The following is a 17951-nucleotide window of genomic DNA, read 5'->3' as shown; positions in this document are numbered from 1 at the left end:
AGACTGGGAAAACCATTCTAACATAGGTGATGTATTTAATCTGAGCCTCGATGGTTAAATTAGAAGTTCATAGTGCTAGCTGGAGGAAACCATTCTAGCCAGAGGGAGTAATAGGGAAGGGAAGAGGTTAAATAACCTGGAATCTCATGGTAGCTACACGATGTTCAGTATTGCTGGAGTGTAGTGTGTGATTAAGGGCATGGGTTAGGGCATGAGGACAGAAAAGTAGTCAAAAACTGGACCAAAAGTTATGCTTTTAGGAATTTAGATTTTGTAGATGTTATATTATAAACAACAGAGAGCCATTGAAAGAGTTTTAGATTTTCATTTTGGGATCTACTCTGGGGGATGGGTAGATAAAGGATTGTAGGGGACAAGATTGAAGACAGCTTTGAAGTGGTCAAATTAAGAGATGACAAGGCTTGATTGGAGGGTAATGCTCATGGAATAAGGAGAGATTTGAGAGGTGTGGAGGTTTGGGGTCATAGCCAGAGTTAAGATGAGAGCCAGAGGGGCACCTGGGTGGCTCATCCATCCAGCTCTTGATTTCATTTCAGGTAGGTCATGATCTCACCGGTTTGTAAATTCGAGCCCCACGTCAGCCTCTGCACTGACAGTGTGGAGCCTGCTTGGGATTCTCTCTTTCCCCCGCTCTCTCTCTCCCTCCTCTGTTCTCTCTGTCTCTCTCAAAATAAATAAACAAAACAAAACACCCCCAAAAAACAAAACAAAAAGATAAGAGCCAGAGCTACAGTATTCTAGAGTTCTAAATCATTGCCTTTTACATTATTCACAGTGCTTTGCTATCAAGGGCAGTTCTGAGGCTGGTGCAAAAGTTTAAGACCCTGAATTAGGGTAATGATAGTATAATGAGATTATTCAGAGATTATTGAGATAAAACTCTAAATATAAATGAGGATTCAGAAAGTAATGGATTATAGGTCTTAAATTAGAGGAGAGCCAGATATTCTATTTCTGCCTGGGACTTCAGGCTTTTGGAGGTACTCCTAGCTGAAATAAGTGGTTAGAAAGGAAGTTTTTCTGATTGTCACACGCTAGCAGTTTTGACAGTTGCACCTCACTGGCTGGATGAAATGCTGTGAATATTAATGAACTGGAAGCTCTTACTCACTCTGCATCCTGGGGCCCCCGTCCACTATCAGGCTTGCCCATTGTTGACTACCCATTTCTCACGTGATTTTGCTTCCTCGGGATTTTGTGTAATTGTCTGAGTGAACTCGATCTTGTCCTTCATGGAAATATGATTGGAAGTGATTATCCTCAGCTTAAACCTCACTTTATTTTCTGTACTAGAGAGGACATCTGTGTCACTTGTAACCTTTAACATTTCATTTGGATTTGCCTTCTCTGCTGGGCTTCTTCTTTTTCCCATCTATTATTATCTTGCATGTAATTAATATTTGCTAACTCCTGTACAGATTTTACCTGAGTTTGAGAGATCCAACTAGAGAAGTCTTTGAAAACTAGGAACATAATTTTGTGTATGATTCTTAATTATTAGAAGTAAGTGAATGAAAAGAGGATATATAAATAAAAATTGTTTTGAGTAGATTTTGTTTCTTTTCAATTCTTTGGTTTGAGTGGTTAAGAGTTCTAAAATACTAGACCTATAAGATGAAGTCACTAAGTCCAAATACTTTTATAGCTGATAAATTGACAAGAGAGGGCATGGCTCACTGACTCTCAGTGGCAGGACCAGAAATCAGGTCTGCAGCTACCTTGTCCAGTGTTTTTCCTGCTGATTCTAGGAGAGTCTTGCCATCCCTTACCTGTGCTCTCTCACTTCCTCTTCCTTCCTTTCTGTTTTGTATCGGCATAACACGTGCATACACGGCCGCGTCTCTGTCCACCTGTACCTGCCTGTCTCCAAGCATGTTGGAAGTGACCGTTTCTGTATACAAATGAGAATAATTTCTGCCTCTCAGTTTTGTTGGAAGAGAGAGTATGGGCTTTAATTTCTTAATCACAGTTCAGATTATTGCCCTCCCCAACACTTTCCAGTTTCCAAATACTGTTTGTTAAACATGGAATAGGCAACCAAGAATGAGATTCATTGAGAGTTTTAAGTTCACTCGGTAGAGAGAGAATTAGAGGGAGAATGAGAATGTTTGTTTAGCAAGAAAACTCCCTCTGTAAGTCACAACTGTAATTTCATTCCAACCTCTTCTTAAGTCATAAACCCTAAGCATGTTTATGGTCATCCTTCCTAGCTAACAGTTGTGTGTAAAGTTTGGCTTTCCAGAGGTATCAGGTTCTGGAGTTTGAAGCTGCCTATTGACTTTTCTTGACCTGAATCTAGAAGACATGCACTTGTACCCATCTCTGAGAGATCCAGTTCTTCTTTTTTGTTTGCATTGCTGTTTTAGAGGTGATCTGTTTTGCCCACCAAAATCATCCTCTTGGTTCTTCTTCCAAAAAGGATTGTGAGCCTTGACTGCAAAGTGAAGATTTACTCATGTTTGTATCCTCAGTGTCTGAGCATGGTGTCTGTACTATAGCAGGTGTTAAATTTAAGTCCCTGTTCAGTACATAAATGCCAAAACAAGGCAAACTATGGTAGCAGCAGTATTGCAGCATTCTTGTTTCTCAGGGATCTGAGTTTTAAGAAAACTGGCACCAGCCAGAGAGGTGTCTACTGGGAACTGAAGCTGCACGGTATTTTAAGTATTAGTGAAACTGAAAAATACATCTAATTTAAACGCTTATAAAAATCATTTTAAAGTCATACCATCACTTCTAGGAGACCAGAGTGACATCTAGTGATTTGTATATTTGTGGACATTAATCTGATAGTTTACGTTTCCTTTGCAAGATCTTGAGAAAGCATGCCTGTCTGTAGAGTGGCCCCAGTATGGTGAGGTGATAAGAAAATTTAGAAAAGGCCTGGGACTTTCCATTGTAGTGTCTGGGGATCAGATTCTGGTTCTGCCACTTGTGTTCTCTGTGCTCTTAGGGAAATGCTGTCACTACTCTGGACCCCAGCTTTTTTATCTGTAACGTGTGACAATATCCACCTCTTTGCATCATTATTGTGAGGATTAAGTGAGATAAAGATTAGCACGGGTTCATAGTATTCAGTAAATTGTATTTTTAAGAAAATTTATTTACTATTTATTCATACTACTTTCACCTTTGTTTTTTAGTGAACAACAAGACTGTGAAATTGCTCAGGAAATCCAGGAGAAGCTGGCTATTGAGGCCGAGAGACGACGCATTCAGGAGAAGAAAGATGAGGTACAACTAAGATAATGCCCCTCCACCCCAGCCTTGAGGAAGGGCTGCCTTCTGTATTCATGGACTCAATGCAGGGTTGCCGGATGGGCAGCAGAACTCTCCTCTTTGGTGGTGCACAGTCCAAGTGTTGCCCTCCATGGACCACTGTTTATTGCCCCTCGATAACCTAAGTGAACTCTTCTTAAAGATGATGCTATTTCAACGTAAGAGGTGAATTAGTTTCCTTGGGCTGCCTTAACAATTACCACAGACTTGATGTGGTTAAAACAGTAGAAATAGAGTCTCTCACAGTTCTGGAGGCCAGGAATCCAAAATCAAGGTTTTGGTGGGTCCTGCTGCCTATTAGGAAAGATGCTTCTTTGCCTCTCCCTATCTTCTGCTGGCTCCTGACAATCATTGGCATTTCTTAGAGTGTCACTGGATCACTTCAGTCTCTGCCTCTGTGGTCGGATGGCCTTCTTCCCGTGTCTTTGTGTCCTCTTGTTTTCTTAAAAGGAAACCAGTCATTGGATTGGGGACCCACCCTCATCTAGTATGATTTTCTCTTAACTAATTACATCTGTAAAGACCCTATTTTTGAATAAGGTCATATTCTGAGGTTCTTAGTAGAAATTACTTTTTGGGGGACACTATTCAAACCATACAGGGTGTTTGTTTGTGGGTTATTCGTGCAGTCTTGAGAGAGGGAGAGCAGACCTGTGTGTGGTCTGAACACAAGTCAGGGCGTGTCAATCGTGAGAGGCCAGGGGCCACCAGTGCTCTCACTCTTTGCTGTTCATGGCTTGACTCTCCTGTGATGTGCTGCCTCAAGGAACTAATCAGTTTAATTCTGTATATATTTTTAAATTGTATTGTTTTTAAAGTTGAAAATGACTACAAGTAGCAGTAGTGTTTTTTGGTAAGGAGACTTGAATTTGCATTTAACTATTTCCTTTGTTTTATACTTTTAGCCTTTCTTACAAACAGTTCCTTTTCAGCATGTACTGATTCTTTTCTTCTTTCAAACCAGCTGTGCTGTTCTTGGCCACAGACTGAAGAAAATGATTTAGAATTTTAATAGGAGGATGGCCATATGATTTATTGTATGTATACTCACATATTCTTCTAGGTTCATGGGGGGACTATTAATAATTACATAAGCTGGGCCTGCCTTGGGTAAACCAGCACACGGAATCACCCTGTTAAATAGATGGGATGAGGACCATCAGTCAAGCAGCCTGCATATACTGCTGCTCCCACTGAGCCATCCTTGTCCCTCTAAGACTCCTTGTTCAGTGCCAGGTGAGCGGGAGACATCTGCTATGTGTGTATTTAGCTTTTCTTTAAGAAACAAACCATGATCATGTGATAATCAGAACTGCAAGTAAGCATTAGGATTTGCTTTTTATCCTTCCTGTTATCAACACAGGAACTCTTTCTTCCTGCAGGATGTGTTACTCTGTGTAGTCAAGACTTAGCTTTGGGGATGAAATTGGGAACTGAAAGAAGTGATTATATTTTCTGAACAGGAAAGCTTCTATTTTAAAAAATAACAGAGTAATGAAGTTGGCTTCTTATAAATGCTACTGGTGTCCTGTGATCCCCCCCCATTCAAGAAAAACAGGATAGAAAGAGAAACCAAAGCACTTTATTTAGGCGTGTAGAATCTAAACAGCAATCACAATAAATAGTCTCGTGGTAATACTGTATAAAGTGAGCAGTGTAGTGATTGACTCTGTTCTTCAGATGAAGAAATTAAGACTTGAGGAAGTCAGTGACTGGTCTCCAGCTATAATAAGATGACCAAGAAATATCTGTACAGTTCAGGTTCCCTGACTGACTGCTTCTGACACGGATGTCCTGTGATACAACAAAACATGGAGATTTTCGAGTTAGGCTGCTCTGAGTTTGAATATTAGCTCTTTAATGTCTAGCTGTGGCTTTCAGCATTTTACTTACCCAGGTAGAACCTTAGGTTCCGAAATGGAGAAGTCATGATAATTGCACATACACTAGAGGGCTGTTGTGAGGTTTAATGCCTTTGGTGCATATTAACTTAGCTTCTTACATACTAAGTTAATTTCTTTTCTTTTTGCTTTCTTGCCTAGTGTTTCCCCACCATTCTGCCCCTTATAACAGCTCTGATTTCTATACAGAAAGAGATGTGTGCTAAATTAGAAAGGGGGAAAAATAAACAGGCTCAAGTGTATTCCAGTCTTGTGTGATCTGAGCCAAGAGTTTTCTTGCTTTTACACATCTCCCAGCTACCTTGCCCTCCTCTGTTGTTTGACCTACAGAAATGGTCCCATTCCCCAGTGCTGTCAGAGACTGAATGAGAAGTGCAGCTGTGGAGATTTAGTGAGACTAGCCTTAAAAGCTCCATTCAGACTCTTGACTTTTCAGCTGATGCTTTAGATCAGAATATGCCTACCGTGCAGAGGTGTTTTCTTATCTGAAGATAGGGCTCTCAGCTGACTGGTATGGTATTAATATTAAATGCACAAAATTTGCATTAGTAAAGTTTGTCATTGAAGAATGTATGATAATACATATTTGTTTATTTTAGTCCACGGTGCCTCACAGAGGACACTGAGATGAGATAATAGTGGGAATTTTTCTGGCCAACTTTTGAAAAAAACATCATTGCCTGTTACTCGTGAACTGACCTAATTCTTTTTTTTTTTTTTTTCCTCCCTTCTCTTCTCTCTCTCTGTGCTCTTCTATTTTCTTATGGAGTCTGCTTAGCTAGTATGTTCTTATTGGACAGCAGGGCTGTGGAAAATTCCTCTCTGGATTTTCACCCAGATCTCTTTAAGAGATTTTTGGGGTCAGTTCTTCTTTGGTTGTTTCTAACTCCCCAAACAACCAGATGTAGAATCCAAGGTCTCTTTCCTATTGGGACAGAGTATTTTTCCTGAACAACATTGTACATGAAGAGTAGAGTTACACAACTCTGTGTGGGTTAATTAGCATTTCTGACTTTGTTATGGTATAATTTTATTGTGCTTTTTAACAGAGCACATATGTAAGGAAAGTAGCATTTCCATTCAGGGAGACAGATATAGGAAAGTTAAACCAACAAAAAAAAAAGTTTACAGAAGGAGAGAGATAGTCTTACCAGCATTGTAGCTTTCCCCTTCCTCCTCTCCCCAGTCCTCTTCCCTCCCTTCCTCTTCCTCTTTCTCTTTCTCTTTTTTCTTTTATTCTTCTGTCCTCCCTCCTCCTTCCCTCCCTTCATTCCTTTCTTCCTTTTTTAAAAAAAACTTGTTTTACATAGTGTGACTATAGTAGTTGCATTTCTCTCTAAGCCTCTGTTGAAGAAAGGGTTGTAGCCTTTGGGAATACTGGACTGTGTGAGTTTGTAAGTAATTAAAATGGACTAATTCCATTGGGATCATTTTCTTTAGTCATAGCATAAACATTTGTCAGTGTTATTTAATAAGGCTAAGGAATGTGTGTTTAGTTGATTTAACTTATTTTTAAATGAAATTCTTAAGCATGTGTGTATGTGTATGTGTGTGAATATCTATAGGTATATGTGTGTCTCTGAACCTAGGTCCAAATATATGTGAATGTGCCAACTATTTTAGGGCAAACCTTTTTTTTTTTTTTTGCTTAAGTAAACATTAGCATCACCATTTTATGAAAAGTCTGTGGCACTAATCCAATAGTTTGAAGCCATTTATAATATGAACTGTTCAGGGATAAACTTAGTAACCAGTTTACATTAAAAATTAATTTAGTGTGAAAGTGATTAGAATTTCATGTTCTAAAAAAGTATTTATATAAGTTGGTAATATTTAGAGCATAGCTCAAATAGCAGTACATTTTAGCTACTAAAAAAATTTCCTATGTTTTGGCACTTTAAAAATAAGATTATACATGTATGGCCAGAAAGGGGGAGGGAGTGGAAGGTGCCTGGTTGAGAAAATTCTTCTTTCTTCTTATCTTAGTTATATTGATGTTTTTTGCATCCATAGAACTGGTATATTGTTTTCTGGTCTTATACCCCTCTGGAGATGATACCTCTTGAGAGTTCCCTACTGAATTAGATGTTAATTACTGGTTGATAAAGAAGTGTAGCAATCTAATGGAATGTCTTTCCTTCTTTTTTTTTTTCTTTCTGATAGTCATTTGACAGTCACACTTTTAGATTTCCTTGATTTTGTGCTGAAGATTTCCTCATTTTGAAATTTCCTCATTTCCCACCATTGAGGAATAGAAGTGGAAACTTTCAGGGAGAAGTAACCCTGATATAAAATCGTATAAACCAAAAAAGTAGCATAAGGAATTCAACACAATAGTTTAGTAATTTGTCATGTGCTTGGGGAAGATGTGCTAGGCTCCTTTGGGCCCCATTGCACCTGGTTTGTGATAATGCCTCTCTTAGAGCACTCCCCTTTCACAGGGTCTTAAATCGTGCTAATGGTTTTGCTTCTAAAACTTAATAGGTAAGGCTTTGAAGATATTGATCATATATCCTGTTTTTCTACAGAGGACTCTAGGAGAATGTTTGGTTCCTTGAAGGCAATCAGTAAATACATGTTTTTATTAAAATTACTTTTTTCTAGCATCTAGAGATCTTTAACTGTGTTCTGTCTTATGCTCATTGTTTCAAATTTTCAAGAGGTGGGTGAGCTTGAATGACAGAAAAGGGAAAGATGAAATATAATGGTGAATTTTCATTCAAATGAATGTAGTTACCAGAAGGTCTTTTAATTATGGAGGGTTTTTTTTTGTTTTTGTTTTTGTTTTTTGTTTTTTTTACACATTAACCCAAAGTAAGCCAACTTGATTAATATGATTAATTAAAAAATAATTGAAAATGACTTCAGAAGGGTTTATGAGTTCTTTTAGGTTTGTTTTCTCAAATTATGTTTTATGAAACAGTAATTCCAAATGCAAAGACTTGTACTAATTCATGTAAGCAGAAATAAGATTTGCCTCTTTTATACTCACATTGACATTTTTACTCTTTTATTGAGGCATTCATGATTTAATTGTATTTTAGTTATTTGCATATACCTTTGCCATCATAGGCTGGGGGGGCAGGGTCAGAATGTTATTCATCACTCAGTAACTGTAAAAACTTGCCTGGCAAAGAAGCAAGGGGGAGATAGGAGGGAGACCATTTTGTCTTTTTCAGTGGTGCTCTAATGCAAAGCTAAATCAGCCAAATAATTTTTTTCAAAGTTTCAAAATTAAATTGTATATACAATTTTAATGTTTTATAGATTACTGCACTCTTTTCCATCCAGGCTTAGTGAATCATCGTCTTGGAAGAAGGGCCCACAAATAAGAATTTTAAAAATTCTGTTGTTTAATCAGCTTTAGAAATACTAGGTTTGTATGTCCCAGATTGAGTTAGGTTTAAATTTCAATTAACCAAAAAGTCTTTCTTGTTCATCTGGATCATGTGCTACTCCACTGAGTATTTGAATAGCATGAGCTTAATGCCATGAAGTCTGGAAAGCTATGGATGGAGTCCATAAGAGATTGGCAGTGGAGTGTCAAACCATTGACTTTAGGGCCACTGGATGGAGTTTGTTGCATTGTAAAAGGTTTGTTTGTTCTCTGGTAATATTTGTTAGCATTCTCTCTTTATTTGCAGGACATAGCTCGCCTTTTGCAAGAAAAGGAGTTACAGGAAGAGAAAAAGCGAAAGAAACACTTTCCAGAGTCCTCTGGATCCAGTGCTTATGGAGATAATTACTACTATGAAAATGGAGGTAACAATGACTACATTATGACTTACTCTATCCTTAGACTCAACCATAGGACACTCCTTTAAATTTGTCTGTAAAGTGACCTCAGGGTCCATATGGATTTATGGCCAAGTTCTATGTGAATCTGAATTCGTCTGTTCCTTAGTTGGATGACCAGAGCCATTTTCATGGCTGTTAAAACAACTGGCATTTTGTAAGATTTGGCATGCATTCTTTCGTGCTGCAGCCACTTGGAATGCTGTACTACATTCTAAGCACATAAATTGGGGTGTGGAAAATGGGGTGAGGCTCTGGGCTTGATCTTTCTCAAGGAAGTCTGGGCACAGTGTCCGAGGCAGCAAAGTGCCATGAATAATGAAGATGGTACACAGCACATCAGTTGGGTAACAAAGCTCTTGTGTTTTAAACATAGGCCGCTGAGTATGTATGTTGATGACAAAATTAAAATTTAAGATTCCATGATCATTATTTGTCCTTGCTATTTTGCTTTCTTGCTGTTTGATTACTATAAAGAAAAAAATCCTGAGGGTGAAAAGTCCCTTCAGAATTTCTCTTCTCTAGTGCCTGCTTTTGCAGTGTGGTGCTGGTGCTTTGTGGTGGCGGTTGTGGTGCTGGTGATTCTTTCTCTTACTAGTGTGTTGGGAAATGAGCATTTGCAAGTATTGTCCCATCCTTTTTAAAGATCTGTCAAAGGAAAGACATTTCCTCTAATTCTAGCGTCCGTATTGATTGCAGTTCAGCTGGGAGACCACACTTAGGATAACAAGTAAGGAAAACCTAAAGCAGATTCTAGAAAGTAAAGACATTAAGGTCCATGTTACTGAAGTCTCTTGTGAACTAATTATCAATTACTTCTCTGTGATTTCATTGTAAAAGGTAAGTAGGTGTTTGTGTTTGATGAGTGGAATGAAAGGAATGCATATGCAGATGTTAGGATTATTACCGTTGAGGACAATCTTGCCCAGTCACATTGTTCTACATTTGTTACCAGTAGAGCTCGGCTCTGTGGCATAGGCAGGTTGATTCTCTCTCTATTGCTTGATGTGCTCTCCTTCCATAAGTAAAGTGCTCAGCTCTTTCTTGATAACCATTTTCATTATGCTTGTTTTTCTAATGAAATCATGTATCACATAATTAAAAAACAAACAAACAGTATTGCCTTATAGTTTTGTGCTGGAAACCAGAATGTGAAGAGTTTATTCTTCATATTCAGTTACAGCCTTAGAAATGTGCTCCTGTGTTTTTTATTTATTTTTAATTCTGCTCTGGAATCATATTCACTGCAAATAAAAGTCACTATTTAAAATAAAACTATTAAGTCTAGAAAAGCATTAGGATGGCAAGTAATTAAGTATACTAAAGTATTAATTTTAGCCTCCCTCTGTTAAAACTTTACACTAATTTGAATTGGGACTCAAATCTGGTTGTTTTGATCAGAGTGCTATCATCCTGGAGGGCAGGGGACTACCTATGTTAAGAATTCAGTAGTTTTTCAGGAACATTTACAAAAATCATGAAGTCTTCACCTCCTGAGCATATGTATGTGAATATTGGAATTCCTTTTCAGTTGTGTTGTTGAGAGTTTATATGTTGCTGAACATGTGTGATCCTCATTCACTTGCCTTTGAGTTAGACCGAGTTGAGTTCCACAGAAACCCCGTCATAATTTGGCTCATATGCTCAAAGTAATTCTTAGGTTCTTTGCAGTTGTCTTTTCCCAACACATAGGGATATTCTTTAATTGTACTTCTCTATCTTTATGTGTACTTTGATTTTTGCCATACTTATATAATAATTATAATAGATCATTATGGAAGTGGTCCTCTTTTCAGCTTTTATTTTGCTTCAGTATAAATCTTAAAAATGATCACTTAAACATTTTCTACAAATCTGAAATTATCTAAAACATCTGTCAGATTTATATCAACTAAAATGGCATGTCTTATTCATTTGTGAATCCATGTTTTTCTTTCAAAGCCACTGACCTGTATTACAGGCATATTAGTCTTTTTTAAGTCATGGTCTTTGGAGTCATAAGACCTTGGTTCAAGTTTCATTCCTTCCTTAGAGCATTTGTAATGTTGAGAAGTTATCTACTGTAATCACATTAAGCCTTTCTCTCATCTGTAAGATGGAGAGTTTAAAAATACATGCTTCACATGGGTGTTGAGAAGATCAAATAATATAATTTTGGTGAGGACTTAAACTCCAAAGTACTGTTGTTCATACATGTATCAGTGTTATGTGTGTATGACAGTATCTTCCATTTCTAAACAAAAATCATCTTATCTTGAAAGACAAACATGGAAGCACACAAATAAAGTGTGTGTGTATACACATATACATATGTATGTGTATATATAAATGCATACGTGTTGGCTGTAAGGAACTTAATTATATTTGCCAAATAACTTGGTCACAAGAAAAATACAAGTCCCAGTCCCCACCCTAGTCTTTTTTCTTTCCCAGGTTTGAAGATAACACAAGTGAAGTAGACAATAGATATTTTTTCCTATCAACTCTGTGAAAATATAGTGACAGCTCTGTTCTAACTCTTGAAACACATTCAACTAAAGTAAAACTGATTATCAGTTAACTTTTCAGAAAGGATTAAAACCACCACCAAAAGAACAATCATAGCCTCACATATCCATGTCAAAAACAGAACCCTTGTTTTTTGGGAGCTAGAAGGTAGACTTCATTCATGCAGCCCTTTGTGGGAACATTGGTATTAACACTGAACCATTGTTCCCTGGATATGGTTATCATTTAAGTAGCGAGTCAATTTATATTAATAATTGATAGCAGTAGTCAATTGATTCTCAGTTGTCAAGACACACTTAAAATGATAGTTTGCTAAAATTATAGATACTTTTTTACCATAGAGAGTAATTGTTCTGTTTCAGTTTTGCTTTTATGCAAAAAATAAATGTAATCAAAAGTTCTTCAGATGATTTTAGAAGACTGATTTTAATTTGGATATCATCTTTGAAGCAAATCTCCTTTTCTTCTGAAAAGTTCAAGAGGAAACAATTTGAAGGTTTTGAGAAGCGTTATGGCGTCAGTGATACATTTAGCACAAATTTCCCCTTTCTCAGTTCCTTTATTAGATTAACAATAAAAAAGCTAAGACAACAAAAACAAAATGAAAGAAAAACCCTAAAAACTAAGAAAATGTATAGTCCTTTATTTCCTCTACATCCCATCAAATTGGGGTAGCTGTTTCAGATGCAATTCAGCAAGTGAGTAATTTCAGCAGGGAACAAATCTTAGATAATTTAGTAGTTTTCTTGGAACTAGGGTTTCTTTTCTTCTTCTTTTTTTTTTTTTTTCAGTTCATTTATTTTGAGAGAGAAAGTGCACAGAGTGGGGGAGAGAGAGAGCAAGCTCAAGGTGGGGGGGGGGGGAGAGAGAGAGAGAGAGAGAGAGAGAGAGAGAGAGAGAGAGAATATCCCAAGCAGTCTCCACACTGTCAGTGCAGAGCTTAGTGCAGGGCTCGAACTCACAAACTGTGAGATTGTGACCTGAGCAGAAATCAAGAGTTTGGATGCTTTAATCAACTAAGCCACCCTCGTGCCGTGTGATTTATTTTTATTACAAAATGTACTAAGGGTCTTAGACAATGTTAAATATGCCCTGCAAAGTGCATAGTAATTCCCTTCCTTCATTTTCACAATAGGCTTGTGCCCGAATGAGACTGGACAAAAGCACACCTCTATGTGCTGTTACTGAAATTTGTTACTGAAATCCCTGTGTTACATTAGGGATTTGTATATTTAGCACATATTGTCTTTTTATAGAAAGAATACAATATCATATTTTTTGAAGTGAATGTAGGGATGGAAGGGACTCCTTTTCCTGTATTCTATTATGGCATCCATTTTTAATATTTTCCTCTGTAAAATTTAAGTTAAGTTTGGGAGCAGAGTTACCCAAAGATAACAGGGTCATTTACTCACTTAAAATTCTCTACCCCATCCTCTTCCACATTGAACTGCATGGCTGGGAATACTTGTTTTGGCCACCTAAGGAGAGAGAGTAGGGGAATACTAAAAACTGGGTCATTTCTCAGACTCTAATGGAAACTAGCAACATTCTGATAGAGATTTATTATCATTTCCAATAAGAATATTTGAAAGCCTCTTCCTAGAAACCTTAATTATCACAAAGCTTGGTTGTTTTCTGTTTTATGAGACTCCCTCAATCCCTACTTTCCCCCCATAATACTTCCAAATTGGTTTTATAAATAGAATTTAACATTTAATGGCCATGGCTTTTGTTATTGGCAAATATTAAAGTACTGTATTAAGTCTCCATAATCATAATCAAGCTCTTCTTTCAGATTTAAGTTATTTCACATAATTTTAGTCTTTTAAATTTTTGACCGTGTACCCAGAATCCTTCATCTATGCCTGGACCAATCCAATAAATGCCCATCCCCTCTTTGCAGTTTGTTGAAAAACCAGTCTTCTCCATTTTAAAATATGGGCCCTGTCTTTCCTGTGTGGTGAGTTCATATGCTCATTAAGTTAACCTACATTTCTATTTTTCACATCCCTCCACTTCCACTCAGACCAGCCACAGTCAAGGAGGGCAAGGGAATTGGGTTCTGGAGTCTCAAGGTCTTGTAGACTCCAAAGTGATGGAAACACTGTGAAGCAAAGGAAAGAGAAACCCAAACATCCAATGGAGAACTTGGAAGAGCTAGAAGATTACTGTTCATCAGGGAAACTTCTGTCATCCTGTAGCTCGAGCAAAGTGAGGGGCAGTCCCCAAATTGACTCTGAGCAGCGTGAAAGGAAGCGGTCTGATCATGAGAGACTTCGGAGACCTCCACTTCCCAAGATCAGTGGTGAGGTGTTTTTGAGTACTGGATTTGATGACTGGGAGGCTAACAGTAGCCATCGAACTCAGAATTGGGAAAAAAAGTCCAGACACCAAGACCGACTTTCACCCAAGTCTTCACAGAAATCAGGGCTTCATTACAAGGAAGCTGTGTATGGGAGGGACCATGGGCAAGGTGAGCACAGAGAAAGGAAGCACAGGCCCAGGACTCCTCCCTTCTCAGAGAGTGAGAAATGGCTCCAACTCCATGACACAGGTAATAAAGGACGGTCATGTTGAAAATCCTGGTATCATGTATATACATACAAGCAAATGTATTTAATAAGCATCTTCAGCAACGTATTCTTTCTCTGTAGTTTGTACTCATGGCTTTGAAATAAATCCTGGAGCCAAATATTATAAAAGGTATCTACTTAATACCAAGTGTATAGGAAGAAGAAACATATTTGTACATTTATACTACTACCTTCCAAGAAAATTCACCAATTCCTTACAAAGTTCTTCCAGCCCCAGATTGCAGTGGACGTGCCCATCCCAGACACAGTTCTTCATTTGTCAAGACCATATACCAGAGAATCAGATACCAAATCATAGCTCCTGAATTTCTGGGTGTAAGTCAGATCTTGTGACGCTGTCTTCGTATTATTTGCCTAACTAGAAAATCAAGGCTGGAATTTCTAGCTTCTCTTGGTCTCATCTTTGCCATGTGTAAAGTGAGAGATCAGATAGGCATTCTCTAATAACAGCATATTTCAAATTGTGGGCCTTGGTCTATTTTTGTCAGAATCAGCTGAGCTGCTTCCTAAAGAAGCAGTTTTCTGGATCTCACACATATTATAATTTCTATAGTTTCTCCTGGCAGTTTGGGACTCATTTTAGACCTGAGGTTATTTTTCTGCACTTAAAGTTTGAAGATCATTTCCTTAAGTTACTTTCTAGGCTCTAACCATCAACGACTCTAATGCTACAGTTGGTGTTCTGAAATGCCGGTATCCGGTAAGTTCTTGGCATTTGTTTAGGAATAAGGTGAATGTCCTGGCATGTCTGGAGTTTACCTCTGAAGTCCTTCATTGACCCAGTAATGGTTCTCTCTCTTCTTATCTGGAAACTGCTGTGTGGTGATGTTTTCCTTGTGGTTCTACCACTGTAAGTCATAATTAGATCATACTCCTCTCCCTGGTTCTATTGTACTCTTATTGAAGTTTTGCAGCGATGTAAGGCTTATTGGAGAGTACCAACGAGGCATCTCTACTTATTTTCTTCCTAACTGTTGCCCAGCCAACCTCTACTTTTGGGTCTGGAAACTGGTTAGGTTGCAGATTCAGGTTGATTTAGTTTGTTTCTCCTATTGTGTTATCTTTTCCTATCATGTTAGTCATTTAAGTTATTAAAAGACTTGGTCATAAAGAAAATGAAAATTCAGTTCAGCAACCATATTAAGTATCTACTGGAAATATTCTCGCCTCAGGCTTTATGTTTGGGGATATATGCTTGGATCTGAGCCTCAGAAGGTTTTAATAAGTCAAGCCAAAAAGATGGAGTGAAAGTAAACAGTCATAAATTAGGTATATTTTGAACAAAGAGCTCTGGAGGAGTAGAGGAGAACTGATATCATCTGTCTATAGTAAGTTATACTATATCCAGATGTAGAAAGACTTGGAGTCCTAATATGGGAGAGAGTTGCCCCCGCCTCTGCATTTCTGATTCTGTGATTCTGATCTTTTAAGAGTGCTCTGAGGACCGGTTAATCTTTACGGCTTTTAGTTATTCTTGAGGTTTTCTTAAAAAGGCTTAGGAAGGGTAAAACTAATATGAAATGAAATACTAACTCACAACTCTATTACTGGAATTGCGGGTAAACTCGCCCAAGGACCCAACACAATGGCTTAAAAAAAAATGTGGCTAGGCAGGTACTCAAATGGCTACAACAGAGCTGCTGGTCTTGATATTCAACGTTAGAAATTCTATCTTCCTAGCTACTACAGGAATTTGATTTTGTGACCCCACGAATAGAAGGTTACATTAAAATGCAATTACTAAATACTGGTGTATATTCTTGTTTTTGTAAAAGCATAGTTCTTAAAGTTGTTGGCATAGGCCAAAATTTTATTAACTTATTAATTAAGAAACTAGCAGAGTGACAAAGAGCTAATGAGAGAATTTGAGGGCAGGCTTTTTTATAGTTAGTTGAAAAAGGAATGCAAAATACAATTGTTAAAATTAAATATAAGATTGGTTAACTTTCTAAAGGACAGTAAAACCGTAACATCTTTGAGGGTAACTTCTCTAATGGGCTATTAAATCATAACAGCATATTAATTTTTCTACAGTTTAAAAGCAAACTTTTAACAGTTTTATTCTGTGAGAATTTAAAAGTAAGCTGTATTTGTGTTTGTTGGGGGAGGTCCTTGTGTCCTTAAACTGGAGAATGATGAACAGGAGACAAGGATTAGATTAAGAATTGAATGTGAAACTGTTAAGTATGGCTCACCTGATCTTTTGAAAGCTGGTTTTTGGATTGTTGAGGCTACCATGATGAGAGCAGCCATTCCTTCAATTTCTTTCAACTAACTGCATTTGAAAAAAAATTTAAGGCATCTCTGTTTTCTATAATGAAATGTACAGCCTTACATTGTAGTATCTGAAGTTCCTTCTTACATACTCACATAAGCTCTTTTTACCTCTGGTACACAGCATACTACTATTTAGTGGGCAGTCCTGCCAGTCCAGAAATCTAGTATTTTATGATGGAGATTTTCTGCTTATGAGACATGTGAATTACAGTGATATATCAGTAGTTCAAATAAACTCTTTACCCACTAGATATTTGGGACTTAGATATTATTTCAGATACTTATTAGTTAACCATTTATTCATTCATTCATTTATATTGAGATATAGTTAATGTATAACATTATATTAGTTGAAGGTGTACAACATAATGATTCCATATTTGTGTATATTACAAAATGTTCACAATAAGTCTAGTTAACGTTCATCACCATGTATAGGCACAAGGTTTTTTTTTTTCTTATGATGAGAACTTTTAAGATGTACTCTCTTAGCATCTTTCAGATATGTAATACAATATTACTAACTGTAGTCATCAGGCTTATTTATTTTATAACTGGAAGTGTGTACCTTTTGATCCCTTTCACCCATTTTACTCACTCCTTACCCTCTGCCTCTGGCAACTCCCAGTCAGTTCTCTGTATCTGTGAGCACTTTTTTTTTTTTTTTTTTTTTATGATTCTCTATATAATTGAGATCATATGGTATTTGTCTTTCTCTGACTCATTTCACTTAGCATAATGCCATCAAGGTCTGTCCATGTTGTTGCAGATGGCAAGATGTCCTTATTTTTTATGGCTGGATAATATTAATTGTATATACACCACAGTTTTCTCTATCCATTCATATGTTGAATGACACTTAGGTCGTTTCCATGTCTTAGCTTCTGTAAATAATGCTGCAGTGAACATGGGGATGCAGATATCTTCTTGAATTAGTGCTTTTTGCTTCTTTCAGATAAATAATCAAAAGTGGAATTGCTGGGTCACATGGTAGTCTTATTTTTTTTATTTTTTGAGGAACCTCCATACTGTTTTCCATAGTGGCTGTTTCCAGTTTATGTTCTCACTAACAGTGCATGAGGGTTCATTACCTTTTCTCCACATCCTCACCAACAGTTATTATTTCTTGTCTTTTTGATAATAGTCATTCTAACAGGTGTGAAGTGATATTTTGTTGTGGTTTTGATTTGCATTTTTCTCATGATTAGTGATGTTGAACACCTTTTCAGGTACCTGTTAGCCATTTGTATGTCTTCTTTAGAAAAATGTGTATTCAGTTCCTCTGCCCATTTTTTTAAAGTTTATTTATTTTTGAGAGAGAGGGAGAGAATGAGAGAATGAGTGGCGGAGGGGCAGAGAGACAGGGGAAGGAGGATCCAAAGTGGGCTCTGTGCTGAGAGCAGTGAGCCCGATGCGGGTCTCGAACTCACAAACCATGAGATCATGACCTGAACCAAAGTCAGACGTTTAACTAACTGAGCCACCCAGGCACTCTGCCCATTTTTATTTTTTTTTACTTAAAAAAAATTTTTTTTTAGCATTTATTTGTTTTTTTAGAGGCAGAGAGAGACAG

At 37.4% G+C, this 17951-nt stretch overlaps 1 protein-coding gene across 4 annotated transcripts in view; it reads left to right on the top strand.

The window, feature by feature from the left end:
* The window catches only part of CCDC50 (coiled-coil domain containing 50), an 85685-nt gene that overhangs the window by 29063 nt on the left and 38671 nt on the right, over positions 1-17951 (top strand). For 3 of the 4 annotated variants that reach the window (XM_042957175.1, XM_042957174.1, XM_042957176.1), the window contains 2 exons: positions 3165-3255; positions 8846-8963. In XM_042957175.1, the coding sequence (XP_042813109.1) occupies positions 3165-3255; positions 8846-8963 (209 nt within the window). Of the gene's footprint in view, positions 1-3164; positions 3256-8845; positions 8964-13533; positions 14062-17951 lie in introns of all 4 variants that reach the window. The other variant, XM_042957178.1, reaches the window with a different exon arrangement.

Source organism: Panthera tigris, chromosome C2 (assembly GCF_018350195.1).
Source record: "Panthera tigris isolate Pti1 chromosome C2, P.tigris_Pti1_mat1.1, whole genome shotgun sequence".
In the NCBI taxonomy this organism is placed as follows: domain Eukaryota; kingdom Metazoa; phylum Chordata; class Mammalia; order Carnivora; family Felidae; genus Panthera; species Panthera tigris.
Note: the sequence above shows the minus strand (reverse complement) of the source record. Positions and strands in the feature narration are given on the sequence as shown.